The sequence below is a fragment of the Lathyrus oleraceus genome, chromosome 5, assembly GCF_024323335.1.
Source record: "Lathyrus oleraceus cultivar Zhongwan6 chromosome 5, CAAS_Psat_ZW6_1.0, whole genome shotgun sequence".
In the NCBI taxonomy this organism is placed as follows: Eukaryota; Viridiplantae; Streptophyta; class Magnoliopsida; order Fabales; family Fabaceae; genus Lathyrus; species Lathyrus oleraceus.
The window spans coordinates 186,250,973-186,264,721 of NC_066583.1; the positions used below are offsets into that span (position 1 = coordinate 186,250,973).

At 31.1% G+C, this 13,749-nt stretch overlaps 1 protein-coding gene across 1 annotated transcript; it reads right to left on the reverse strand.

The window, feature by feature from the left end:
• Positions 1-1,392: 1,392 nt before the first annotated feature.
• LOC127079613 (uncharacterized mitochondrial protein AtMg00810-like) lies at positions 1,393-2,454 on the reverse strand. Its single transcript, XM_051019993.1, has one exon. The coding sequence runs from the start codon at positions 2,452-2,454 to the stop codon at positions 1,393-1,395; it is 1,062 nt and encodes a 353-aa protein (XP_050875950.1).
• Positions 2,455-13,749: the final 11,295 nt, after the last annotated feature.

Consider the following 13,749-nt stretch of genomic DNA (forward strand, 5'->3'; position numbering starts at 1 on the left):
AAAAATTAATATAAATTTGGAAATATTTGTATTTTTCTACCATTGTGAATGAACACATTAATAAATTTTGCATAGTAGTTGTGACAACTTGAAAATTTGTGATTTCGTATTGTTAATTTTTTATTAATTAAAATATATTTTTTTTAATATTGTTGAAATTGTTCAAAGAATTATTTCTTTCTTAAATGGTATGAACTTTTCTATAAATTGAGAATTGTAAGAATAAAAAAAAATGTGAAAAACTAAATTTTGAAGAGTCAAACTTTTACACAATATTTATATATCAATTTTTTATATATATATTTAATTTAATTTATAATTTAAATAAAATATGATATTTTTTAATTTGTATTGTTTTCATCTATTAAAGGTCTAATTTTAAAATAGAACATAACCTTCAAACTATTTTGAATTGACCTGAATGGTTTAATGAAACATCATCTAACATAGTTATATGTACTCGTTACTTTTACTTATATCTTTTATTAATATAAATATATACACAATAACAAAAATATGATTGAAAACCGTAATTAGAAGTATAAAAACTGTAGCCTATAACTTTAGATTATCCAGGTTGCCTACGATTTTTTACTTTTGCCCACAAAGGTTAAAAAGCGTCACTTAATGTATCTGAATAGACAGCAGTTTTTACGCAAACTTGAGATGACGGTTTTGATTAAGCTAACGTATGTGAATAGACAGCAGTTTTTACGCAAACTTGAGATGACGGTTTTGATTAAGCTACAGTTTAAAAGCGCGGTCTAGTCATTGTTACATTTTTAAAACTTTTGCTTGTTATTGACATATTTATTTTAATATTAAAAATAATATTGAAAATTACAAATTTTACCAAAAACAATAATATTAAATTAATAATAAGATTCATTTTTGTTATTTATGCTAATAAATAATTCTACTAAAACTAAAAATAAACTAAACTCTATGTAAACTAAATATACAATAATAAATACATTCATCAAATTTTAACAAAACATTTTTCGTTTTAGACAATATTGTTAGAACAAGATCAAACTTGTTCAAGGTGAATCAATGGTGGAAGTTGTTATTTTTGGTGGTAGAAAGGTTAATTGAGGAAGATGATGAAAATAGAGAAATAAGAAAAATTGAGATGAGAATATTGAATGACATTATCTGAAGGCATTAACCATAAATATTACAATTGAGGTCTATTTATAGTGTACAAACCACTAAACAATCAGACTAAACATAGCATCCAAAACTGTTTTTCTGTTTTGGCTTCAGGAAATTGCTATTTCTGCAGCAAACAAGAAGCCTTCCAAAATAGCTTCTCAAATAAGCTATTCTCCAAAAACACTTCAAAAATCAATTACACTGCATTTGACTTATTCTAATCATCCAAACACCACCTTAAGTCAAATGCCCAATGTTCTTCATGCCCAACCTCACCACGAGTCGCTTGAAAACATCATTCGTAACAGCTTTCGTCAACAAGTCCGCGACTTGTTCTTCACTTCTGCAGTAGCTCAAACGTAACTGTCCAGAACTCACTAAATCTCGCAAGTAATAGAATCTCATCTCAATGTGCTTGCTCCTCCCATGTGCTATGGGATTCTTAGCAAGATTGATGGCTGAAACATTGTCCACCAACAACAAAACAGCTTCTCTCGTGCTGCTGTCCAGCTCACGCAGTAAGTTCACAAGCCACACAACTTGGCATGCACACAATGACGCTGCAATGTACTCCGCCTCGCAAGAAGAGAGAGCAACCACCGACTCCTTTTTAGAACACCAAGAGATTGGTGCTCCGCCGAACATAAAGACATAACCAGCCGTAGACTTTCGATCATCTTTATCTCCGCACCAATTGGAGTCGGTGTATCCAAGTAAATTGCACCTTCTGCCCGCGTCACTTGCCGGAAACAAAATTCCACAGTCAAGAGTACCTTTCACATAACGAAGGATCCTCTTAACCGCTGCCAAGTGTGATACCTTTGGCCTCTCCATGAACCTACTAGCAATACCGACACTAAATGCTAAATCTGGTCGCGTATTGCACAAATAACGCAATGATCCAATCAATCTCCGGTATTGAGTCGGATCCACATCTTGCTCTTCCTCGCTTTTGGATAGTTGTGACCGTGCCTCGGCTGGAGTTATGGAAGCATTACAATGCTCCATATCACACCTCTTTAAGATCTCCAAAGCATACCTACTTTGATGCATGAGCAGCCCCAACTTTGTCTTTTGGAACTCTATGCCTAAGAAGTACTTCACATACCCAAGGTCACTCATTTCAAACTCCTTCATAAGCTCTTCTTTGAAGCTTGAAATGTACTTTTCACAACTTCCAGTAATCAACAAATCATCCACATATAGACAAAGTATGATTACTCCTTCGCTTGCACCCGATTTCACAAACACCATGCCCGGACACACACTTTTTGAAACCAATGTCGTTAAGAAAACCATCTATGCGTTTGTTCCAAGCTCTTGGAGCTTGTTTCAAACCATAGAGTGCCTTCCTCAACTTGTAGACCCTTGCCTCTTGATTTTGAACAACAAAACCAGGGGGTTGTACAACTTACACCTCCTCATCCAATGGACCATTCAAAAATGCTGATTTGACGTCCATTTGATATAACGGCCAGCTATTGTTATTTTCTATCGCAACAACTAACCGGATGGTTTCATGTCGAGCAACCGGAGCAAATACCTCATCAAAGTCTATGCCTTCCTTTTGCAAAAATCCCTTTGCAACTAATCGAGCCTTATGCTTGATTATCTCGCCTTTCGGATTCGCTTTCACTTTGAAGACCCACTTCACACCAATTGCCTTTTTACCTTTCGGTAAGTCAACCAACATCCAAGTATTGTTTTTCTCAATCGATTCAAGCTCTTCCTTCATTGCATTCATCCACTTTGGGTCGCTTAATGCCTCCTCCGTATCTACCGGTTCGGTTTCGGCCATTAAAGCGAAATGAATGAGATCACCATCGTTATTGATATCACTATCACGGAATACCTCACAATCTCGGAATCTTTGAGGCATACCTCTCTGGCTCGCTGGTCGTCTACTCGATTCACCATTCTCCGTTGCGAATGGTTGCTGTCCAGCATCATTAACAGGCTGAAAATTCAAATTTCCTCCTAGGAAATCGATTTCCCCATGTGGTAAATCGATTTCTGGGCCTGCATTTCGAATCTCAGCAGCTTCAGGAAGTGCAATTTTGGGCTGGAAATCGATTTCCCCTTTCTGGGAATCAGTTTCCTGGACTGGTATAGCAGAAATTCTGCTGTTAAAAGTCCGAATTTCATCCACGATCACGTCTCGACTAATCACGACCTTCTTGCTACTTATATCAAACAACTTGTAGCCTCCGGTAGGATAATAACCAACAAGCAACATTTTTTCACCCTTGTCATCTAACTTCTTTCGAAGTTGACCCGGAATATGTCGAAATGCTACCGAACCGAAAACACGCAAATGACTCAAACTCGGTTTGAATCCGGACCATACCTCTTCTGGAGTAACCTTTTCAAGCTTCTTTGTAGGACACCTATTCAGCAAATAGGCGGCAGTAGAAACGGCTTCACCCCAAAGCTCTTTCGGTAAATTCTTCGCTTTCAACATGCTACGCACCATGTTCATAATCGTCCGATTTTTCCTCTCGGAAACACCATTTTGCTAAGGCGTATAAGGTGGTACAACCTCACGCACTATACCCTCGTCATCACAATAACTCCTAAATTCACCCGAAGTAAATTCGCCTCCACCGTCGGTTTTGAGAATTTTGAGTTTGTGACCTCTTTGTCGCTCAACCATGGATTTGAACCGTTTAAACACTTCAAACACCTCATCCTTCCTCCTAATGAGATAAATCCATAGCTTCCTACTAAAATCATCAATAAACGTGACGAAGTATCGGTTGCCTCCATACGAATTGACTTGCATTGGTCCGCATACATCGGAATACACCACCTCAAGGTGATGCTTGGTCCTATGACCCGCATCCTTGCTGAAATTACTCTTGTATTGCTTCCCTTGCAAACACTCATCACATATTTCAGATGGAATATTAATTTGTGGCAGCCCGGACACCATACCGTGCCTATGTAACGCGTCGAGGTCTCGAAAGTTGAGATGACCGAGACGGTAGTGCCATAACCATTCTTCACGACTTGCAGCAGTAGCTAAGCACCTATGCTCCATAACTTTCAACTCAATCTTGAAAGTTCTATTGGCCGCCATAGGAGCCTTAAGGATCAAAACACTGTTTTGGTCCAAAACACGCAAAACCTTGTTTTCCATGCGAATCGTGTAATTCCTTTCAAGCAATTGGCCAATACTTAAAAGATAACATTTGATTCCAGGAATATACAATACATCTTTGATCAAGGAATGACCACCATCCCTTCTCATGATCAAAACATCACCGACACCGTCGGCCGCTAAAGTCGTGTTATCTGTGAATCTCACTCTACTTCGTGTGGCTTGATTGATCTTCACGAACCAATCCTTTCTATCAGTCATATGAGTCGAACAACCAGAATCCAAGTACCACTCATCACTACCTTGAACTCCATCTCGATTCGTTACCAATGCGTTTTCTCCGAACGCGTTTTCTGCACTTTTTCGGTACTGCAGTAGTTGTTGTCCAGCAACTTTCTACTGCTGTCCATGCCATTATTCTCCTCCGTAATCACCACAAGAAACGTATTTTCATCATCCGTTTCTTTCCTAGCTACCTTAGCCTCATCCGTATCATTTTCCTTGCGTTTTGAGCGACATTCTCTCGAAAAATGCCCAAACCTTTGACAGTTATAACACTTCATGGAACTTTTGTCGAGTGGTTTGTAGGCGCTTTGATTACCCTCTTTGGAGCTTCCTTCACCCTTTAGCCCCTTTGAATTTTGTGGATCTTTTCCACCAAAATTTTGGAAATTCTTCTTACTTCTAGAAGACCATTTCCCTTTCGATCTCTTGTTCTTTTCATTTAAACGAGCTTGCAAAGCCACTTCCGCTTTCGCCTTATCGTTTCCTCTTTCATCCATCCTTTGTTCATGAGCTTCCAATGAGCTTTGAAGCTCATCTTTGGTCATAGTCTTGAGGTCCTTCGATTTTTCAATCGCAACCACAATGTTATCGAATCTAGGTGTTAAAGAACGCAACACTTTGGATACAATATTTTGCTCCGAAACAGCTTCACCGCAAGACTTCATTTGATTCACCAAACGCGTAACACGCGTCACATAATCGTTGACCGTTTCCTTTTCTTCCATTTGAAGTAACTCAAATTGACGTTTGTGAGTTTGTAACCTCACAACCTTCGCTTTGTCTGCCCCTGCATAAGCCTTCTCAAGAATCCCCCAAGCTTGCTTTGCCGAGTCACAATCGCCAACTTTCTCAAAGTTGTCACTATCGACGCAAGAATGTATCAAGAAGAGAGCTTTGTACTCTTTCTTCTTCTCTTCTTTGTGAGTAGCTTGCTAGGCTGCAGTAGCCTCTTCAACAAGAGGAGTAACACCGGTGGTAATCACATCAAGCACATCTTGATAACCGAACAATACTTTCATTTGCTTGCACCATTTGTCGTAGTTCTTCGAATCAAGAATTGGAAGGTTGGTGGGTATTTTATCGTTTGAAACGGACATGATTGCAGCGGAATAGGATCATAACCAAAGCTCCTGATGCCAAATGTTGGAACAAGATCAAACTTGTTCAAGGTGAATTAATGGTGGAAGTTGTTATTTTTGGTGGTAGAAAGGTTAATTGAGGAAGATGATGAAAATAGAGAAATAAGAAAAATTGAGATGAGAATATTGAATGACATTATCTGAAGGCATTAACCACAAATATTACAATTGAGGTCTATTTATAGTGTACAAACCACTAAACAATCAGACTAAACAAAGCATCCAAAACTGTTTTTCTGTTTTGGCTTCAGAAAATTGCTATTTCTGCAGCAAACAAGAAGCCTTCCAAAATAGCTTCTCAAATAAGCTATTCTCCAAAAACACTTCAAAAATCAATTACACTGCATTTGACTTATTCTAATCCTCCAACAAATATTTATTTCATTATTAAAAATAATTTGAAGATTACAAGTTTTATCAAAAACAATAATATTAAATTAACAATAAGATTCATTTTTGCTATTTACAAATCAAATTCTCAATTCTTGATTTTGCATATCTGGTTAGGTATTTCTCCATAACATTTCACTTAATAACATCGATATTTATGATAGAAACCGAGATATTTTAAGAATTTTCACAAAGATTAAATAAATATAAAAAATCATTTAAAATTCATAAGAGACAATAAACAACTTCAAAACAACACCAATAATAATCCTAATTATATTAAATATAAAGTAGAATAGAATACTCTTAAATCAAAGTTATTACTTAAAGAAATTGAAATTTAAAAAAGAGGAGATTGAGGGATTTGAACCAGAAACATTGAAATTGTCATGATGCCAAGGAATTGCAGAAATTAGATTTCATGAGCCCAAATATGTACATCCAAATTGGATAAGTATAAGAGATAAAATATTAGTTCACCATTGAAGAGAGACAAAGAGACAGTGTAGATCAAAGAAAGAGTAGTGATAAAGTACCCTAGATAAAATATTGATCTTTGTATAATAACAAAGAACTTGAGAAAGAAACTAAATACGTTTTTTTTAAATGAGTCTACTTTTTTCAAGTTATAAAAATATTTTTAAGTTAAAAACTTATTTATTTTATGTTATATTATTCATTTATAATAAAATATAATTAATAAATACAAAATTTTAACATTTAAGAGTAACTAAATTTTATTTCAGAGTAATAAATAGAAAAGGTTTAAATCTCATTAAAGGATAATCTTAATCATATTCAGAATATTTTAATTTTTATTTAATCTCATTATTTAAATATATTAAAATTTGTATTGATTATTTTTTTCATAGACCTCTTTTAATATATATAATATAAGAAAAACATGTGTTTTAAAAATATATGAAATTGCACAAAATCTATAACACTGAACTTATCCTAAAAGTAGGATAAAAAAAACGTTCCAACTTATTTACTTACGGTCGGTCCAATCTTAAAACTTTAAACCCTGACTTATCCTAATTTAATAGCCGGTCCATTTTTAATTACCTTGGCTAAAAACCATGTCAAAAATTTCTTCATTCAGCTATACCTTTATCCTTCCAAACAGATTCAAAACAAATATTCAAAGGTAAGTCATTTTTCTAAGAATTAAAGTTGTTTTATGATTATTGGAGAATGACATTCCAAAATAGCTTTCATTTTGCTCGAATCTATCTCTACTCCTTTCTCTTGAAGTAGAAATGTAAGGAACTTTCAAGCAGTTACACCAAAAGCATATTTATTGGGTTAGTATTTAAGTTATATTTCCTCATTTTTGAGAGATTTTCAAAGCTGTATTAAATGGTCATTTTTAATAGGATTACACCATAGTTCAACTCTAGGTCCTTTTTTTTTTTTTACTTTAATACGAAATGTGTCTATACAACACATTTAAAATTTAGCATTGAGATGTATATTTTTTAAAAATAATATAGTTCTATTTAAAAAATTTCAAGAGAATTTAAATGAGACGTTGAAGACTTAGAGACAAATCATAGAAATGTATGGATTTCGTCTAAAAAAAATAAGATAGAATACACTAATGTAAATTTATCAAAAAGAGAAGTGTTTTTTGGATCCATAGTACAAAATAATGAAGGAATAGAGTGGTTATAACGGAGTACAAGAAAGAATATTGGGTAGTAAAGAATCAAAATGAAAATAAATTAAGTGTAGTATAGATATGAATGTTGTGTTGGATGTATAATAATACTAGGTAAAATAAGATTATAAATTATAATATTATAGAGGTTGTTGAAGTAACACCTATAATAAAAAAGTGGTGGAAAATATGCTTAGGCGGTTTGGACATCCAAAGGGAATAGGTGTGATTTTTGTGGTAAGAATAATAAATCAGATGTCAAATAGTCAAACGACTAACTGTAAAGAAATAGTTAGAAAAACTAAGATAAGTACGATCTATGATAGAATATTAGGATGTAATTTGGTTCGTATAATCGATACAATTTAGTGAGATAATGATTTGTTGTTGTTGTATTTTTTTATTTAGACTTGACCACTACACCATCAACATAAACTTGTATAAAATCATCAATGAAATTGTGAAAAAACAAATTTTGATATATAAGCCATACATTTTTTAATCCTAATGGCATAATTGTCCATTTGGATGTTTCTATTGAATCACGATATCTAAATGCAATTTTAGTTTTTCTTCTATAAAATATCAGACTATATTCAGAATATTCGTCCATTAAACAGAGATTTTCATTACCATATGTTCAATATATCAACATATCAAAAATATGCATAAGATATTTATTTTAATGAGTAGCAACATTTAAATTTCTAAAATCCATCCATACTCTTAAAGTTCCATTTTTCTTTACTACATGCACTATATTAGAAATCTAATCCATATTCTTAGTAGTAGATATGAATTTAGTTTTAATTACTCTTTTAATCTCATCTTTGATCTTCAAAATTATTTATGGCACAAACCTTCTAGGATTTTGTTTGATTGATTTTTCACTGGTTTAAGAGGAAATATATACTCAGCTGAAGTTGCATGTCTAAGTTAAATTAAGGGAGACACAATACATATCTATGTTATATAATTTTGTTGTTTGTATTTTAAATTTTATTTCGATTTAGTCTTATATCATTGAGTCTCTTCTTCAATTGCGTATTTTTCAAGGATCGAGTATTAGATCCGTATATTTTTTAGCATGCATAGTTCAAACTGTTTGTGTTTGAGTTTAGCAATATGTTTTAAGTGAATAATTGAATTTTTGGAACAAAAACCATATTTGAGATTGATTCAGATCATAACACAAGTAGAATCTCAAAACAACTTCAAAAATTGTAAAACTTGAGATTTTAGGTTTGTGATTCGAATCACACACCCTTTGAGTCGAATCAAATTAAAAAAGGGAAAATAAGAGTTTCTGCGAGTTTGTGAGTCGAATTACATATTGTACATGACTCAAATCATGGAACCCTATGACTCGGATCGCAACTTATATATGAGTCAAATCACATATTTCTTGTCAACCCCTGTCTTGTTTGAGTTGAATCATGGTTTCTTCATGACTCGAATCACACATAGCATAATTCGAATCACTGGTTAATCTTGACTGGAATCATAGAAAAATGAGTCTCATATAAAGTGTAGATCTTATTCCACATTACTTTTTCACTTGACTCAAATCACTCAAGTGTTCCCAACTCGAATGAAGCAATGATTTTTCCACTACTTTTTGTGCTTCATCTCCAACACCTATAAATTATTTTTTGTCTCAAAATCATTCACGATGTTATAAAACACATACTCTGTTGATGATTTGAAAAATTCACAAACCACTTGTTCTTCATTCTTTTAAAAGAGTTTTGGATTTTTTATGAACACTTGCAAACAATTTCTTTTATCTTCTATCTCATTCTTTTTTCATTGTTGCATGGATCTGAATCTTATCTTTGAAGATTCATGATTGATTGAAGAGTTTCATTTTTAATTTAAAATGTCTTTGAATATTTGTCTAAAATTTTAGAGTTACGGAAGGGTGTGCGGTGTTTTGACTGGTTCTAACAAATTCGGTAAAAAAGAATGAGATTTTTCTCTCTAGATTGACCTTGGTAGTGCTGTGTGGAAGCCTATAGACAGAGTAAGAGTTATCTTCAATCTTTGGATATACCAACGCTTAAGAGAAGGTTATTAGTCCTGGAAGATATATGAAGCAAATTCGAGTAAAGACTTTGCATAGAGTTCAGTTCGTAGAGTTGTGTATATGTGAGAGATCCAAAAAGAAGATTTTTTTTTCAATGTTTATTTTGGACATTTTGATTGTACGAATTCTTGTAATTTTGTTAAATATCAGAGTGGAAGACCAATAAATTTTCAATGGGAAGCCATTGGAGTGTGGATTTAGCACAAAACGAGTATGAATGTGCCAAACCACTATAAATATTGGTGTGCATCTCTCTCTCTCTCTCTCTCTCTCTCTCTCTCTCTCTATATATATATATATATATATATATATATATATATATATATATATATATAAAAATTTTATTTAAGTAATATTTTAAAATTTTATTATAATTTTAAGTTTTAATTAAATAGATAGTAAATTAAAGTACTAGATTTAAAATATTTTAAAACTTATTTTAGCCTAACTTTTTTACAAAAATTTTCACTAATTTAAATTTTTATTTTATTATATCAACTCTCTCTATATATAAATAAGTATTATGTTATGTCTCATTTAAAAGTGTCACCTAACATATGTGAACAGATTCAGTTCTCCACAAATTTAAGACGACGGTTTTGATTAAGCTACATTTAAAATCACAGCCTATTCATTAAATTGCATTTTTAAAACTTTTGCTTGTTATTGACATATTTATTTTAATATTAAAAATAATATTGAAAATTACAAATTTTACTAAAGATTCTTTTTTTATTTATACTAATAAATAATTCTACTAAAATTAAAAATAAACTAAACTCTACGTAAACTAAATATACAATAATAAATACATTCATCAAATTTTAACAATTTTTTTTCTTCTGTTTTAGACAATATTTATTTTAATATTAAAAATAATATTGAAAATTACAAATTTTATCAAAAATAATAATATTAAATTAATAATAAGATTCATTTTTGCTATTTACAAAATCAAATTCTCAATTTTTGATTCCGCATCTTTTATTAGGTATTTCTCCATAACACCCATTGCCAATATATCTACCTTCCACTTGATATATAACATCAACATCTATGTGACAAAAACAAAGATATTCAAGAATTTTCACAAACACAAATAAATATAAAAAAAATCATTCAAAATCCATAAGAGACAAAAAGACAACTTCAAAACAACACGAAAAATAAATCTAATTATATCAAACTGAATTAAAAAAAACTGAAATTGATAAAAGAGGAGATTCAGGGATTTGAACTAGAAATATTGAAATGTTCAAACATTAAAATTGTCAGGAGGCTAAGGAATTGCAAAAACTAAATTTCCTATACATCAAAATCGGATAAGTATAAGAGATAAAAGATTGATTCATTATTAAAGAGAGACGAAGAGATAATGTAGATCGAAGAAAGAGTAGTGATAAAGTACCCCAAATCAAATATAGATCTCAAACTAAAATAATGATGGGAGAAGTGAGAGGCGCTCAAAAAAAGATTCATAGATGAATCTGACTACTACGATTTTATGAGCAAATAACTTAAGAAAGAAACTAAATACATTCTTTTTTTTTTGAAATGCGTCTACTTTTTTTCGATTTATTAAAATATTTTTAAGTTAAAAACTTATTTATTTTATGTTATATTATTCCTTTATAATAAAATATAATTAATAAATACAAAATTTTAATATTTAAGGGTAATTAAATTTTAAATAGAGTAATAAATTGCAAAGGTTTTAATCTCATTAAAAGGTAATCTTAATCATATTCAGAATATTTTAATTTTTATTTAATCTCATTATTTTAATATATTAAAATTTGTATTGATTATTTTTTTCATAAACCTCTTTTAATATATCTATAATTATATATAAAGGGGATATAAATTTTTGGAGTGACTTATTTTTGTTCCAAAATTACCCTTTATCTTTTTTATAAATAACTTGAGTGATTAGTATCTTTTGTTGGTTAACAATTGATAAACTAACTTCCATCTCCCACAAAATAATATATAATATCTATAACTTCCATTATCTCTTGAAGGATGACACAAGTTAAAAATCATCTTCTATTTTTCTTTTTTAATTTAATCTTTTTCTCAATCAACATACTATTTTTTTTTGTTGAACTTTTTTGATTCTATTATATTTCTATCTTACTTTTGATTTTCTATTGTAACTTTCTAATATGCAGTTTTTTTACTTCCAATATAGTTTACTTTAATAACCTCTCACCACATTTTTAAAATTGACAATAGTTTCTTTTAATAACGATAATGACAGTTTTTTTCCATAACTTAAACACCTCATTGTTGCAAGATATGATCATATATAGTTGCTCTTAAAAAAGGATATTTTTTTTTTAAACTTCACATAAAAAAATTTAAAATAATTGAAAAACACAAACATAAAGATAAGTTTATTTTGCTTTTCTCCATTATCATAAAAATATAAATTTATATTGGATATGATTTTCTTTTCCTAATTACACTTTAAATTGGTTTATTTATTCATTCTACTTACAAAATTGGTATCTCATTGTTGTGTAATAGATAATACATTAAATTTTTATAACCATGATTTATGCTTAACAAAATTGTAATTGAAACCATCATTATCTTATTTTCTTATTCGTATTAATTTAGAATTTTATATGGAAGTAATGATAAGCAACTGTCTATAATTTTATATATATGTCTCTCTTCTTTATTATCTTTATTTTCTTTCATGTGTTGCAAATCTGGTTCGATATCATGAATGGAGAAAGGAAACGATTATGAACACGTGGTTGTTTGAAATCCTGAAATCAAATTTGCAATTTTACTTTAAGCATATTGCAGGTTTTCATTTCTTTTTTTTTAAAGAACCATTGCAGTAGTAGAAGTAGGGAGAAATGGAGAGTGAGTGTGTGTATTATCATCACAAAGTTGATATTGGGGGGGGGGGGGGGGGGGGGGGGGGGAGGGGGTGGGGGGGGGGGGGGGGGGGGGGGAGAGGAGAATAAGGAACCACAAACACACGGTTAGAGAGAGAGGGAGGGAGGGAGGGAGCGGAGGGAGATAAACCATATCACAAAGTTTTTTACAATACGTTATGAAAAAAACTGTCATTATCGTTACTAAAAGAAACTATTGCCAATTTTAAAAATGTGGTGAGAGGTTATTAAAATAAACTATATTGGAAGTAAAAAAACTGCATCTTAGAAAGTTACAATAGAAAATCAAAAATAAGATAGAATGAAAAAAGTTCAAAAAAAAAATGTTGATTGAGAAAGAGATGGAATAAAAAAAGAAAAATAGAAGAGGATTTTTAACTATGTAAACTCATTGAGAAAGAGATTGAGCAAGTATTGTGGGAGATTATTGTGTTGCTTTCATAATTGCTTACAAATTCGCCTTCAAAATAACATTACACGCGTACATACGAATAGTTTAATAACCAAATACATGTGTTATTGATTGATTTTTATATGATGCACATAGCAGAAAAAAGAGAAGAGAGAGAGTTCTGATTTTGATTATATGGTTGACCTTCCTATTAAGCAACAATGTCACTTAATATCTCTCTTTTAAAGTTTATGTTTATTTGCTTAATAAACTGTGAGAAACATTTTTTTCTTATTTTATCTAAATCTTCTTATGGTTTTGAACAATCTATAACAATATATAAAGACAAAACTTAATTTTGGTGTCACCTATTTTCTTTTTTCATAATACCGTATTCAAAATCACCAAATTATCCCACTCACATTATTGATTTGTTTGAAAAAAAAACGATTGAATAACGTCACGTCACAATGAGGTTTTCTCAATTCAAACAAAATTTAATACAAAAAATATTACATTGCAAATAAAATTTAATATGTATCTATACAACTATATATGTTTTATCAAATAAATAGTTTATATTAAAATCAAACTTATAAAAAGAGAAACTGTTAATATTTTCACGTGT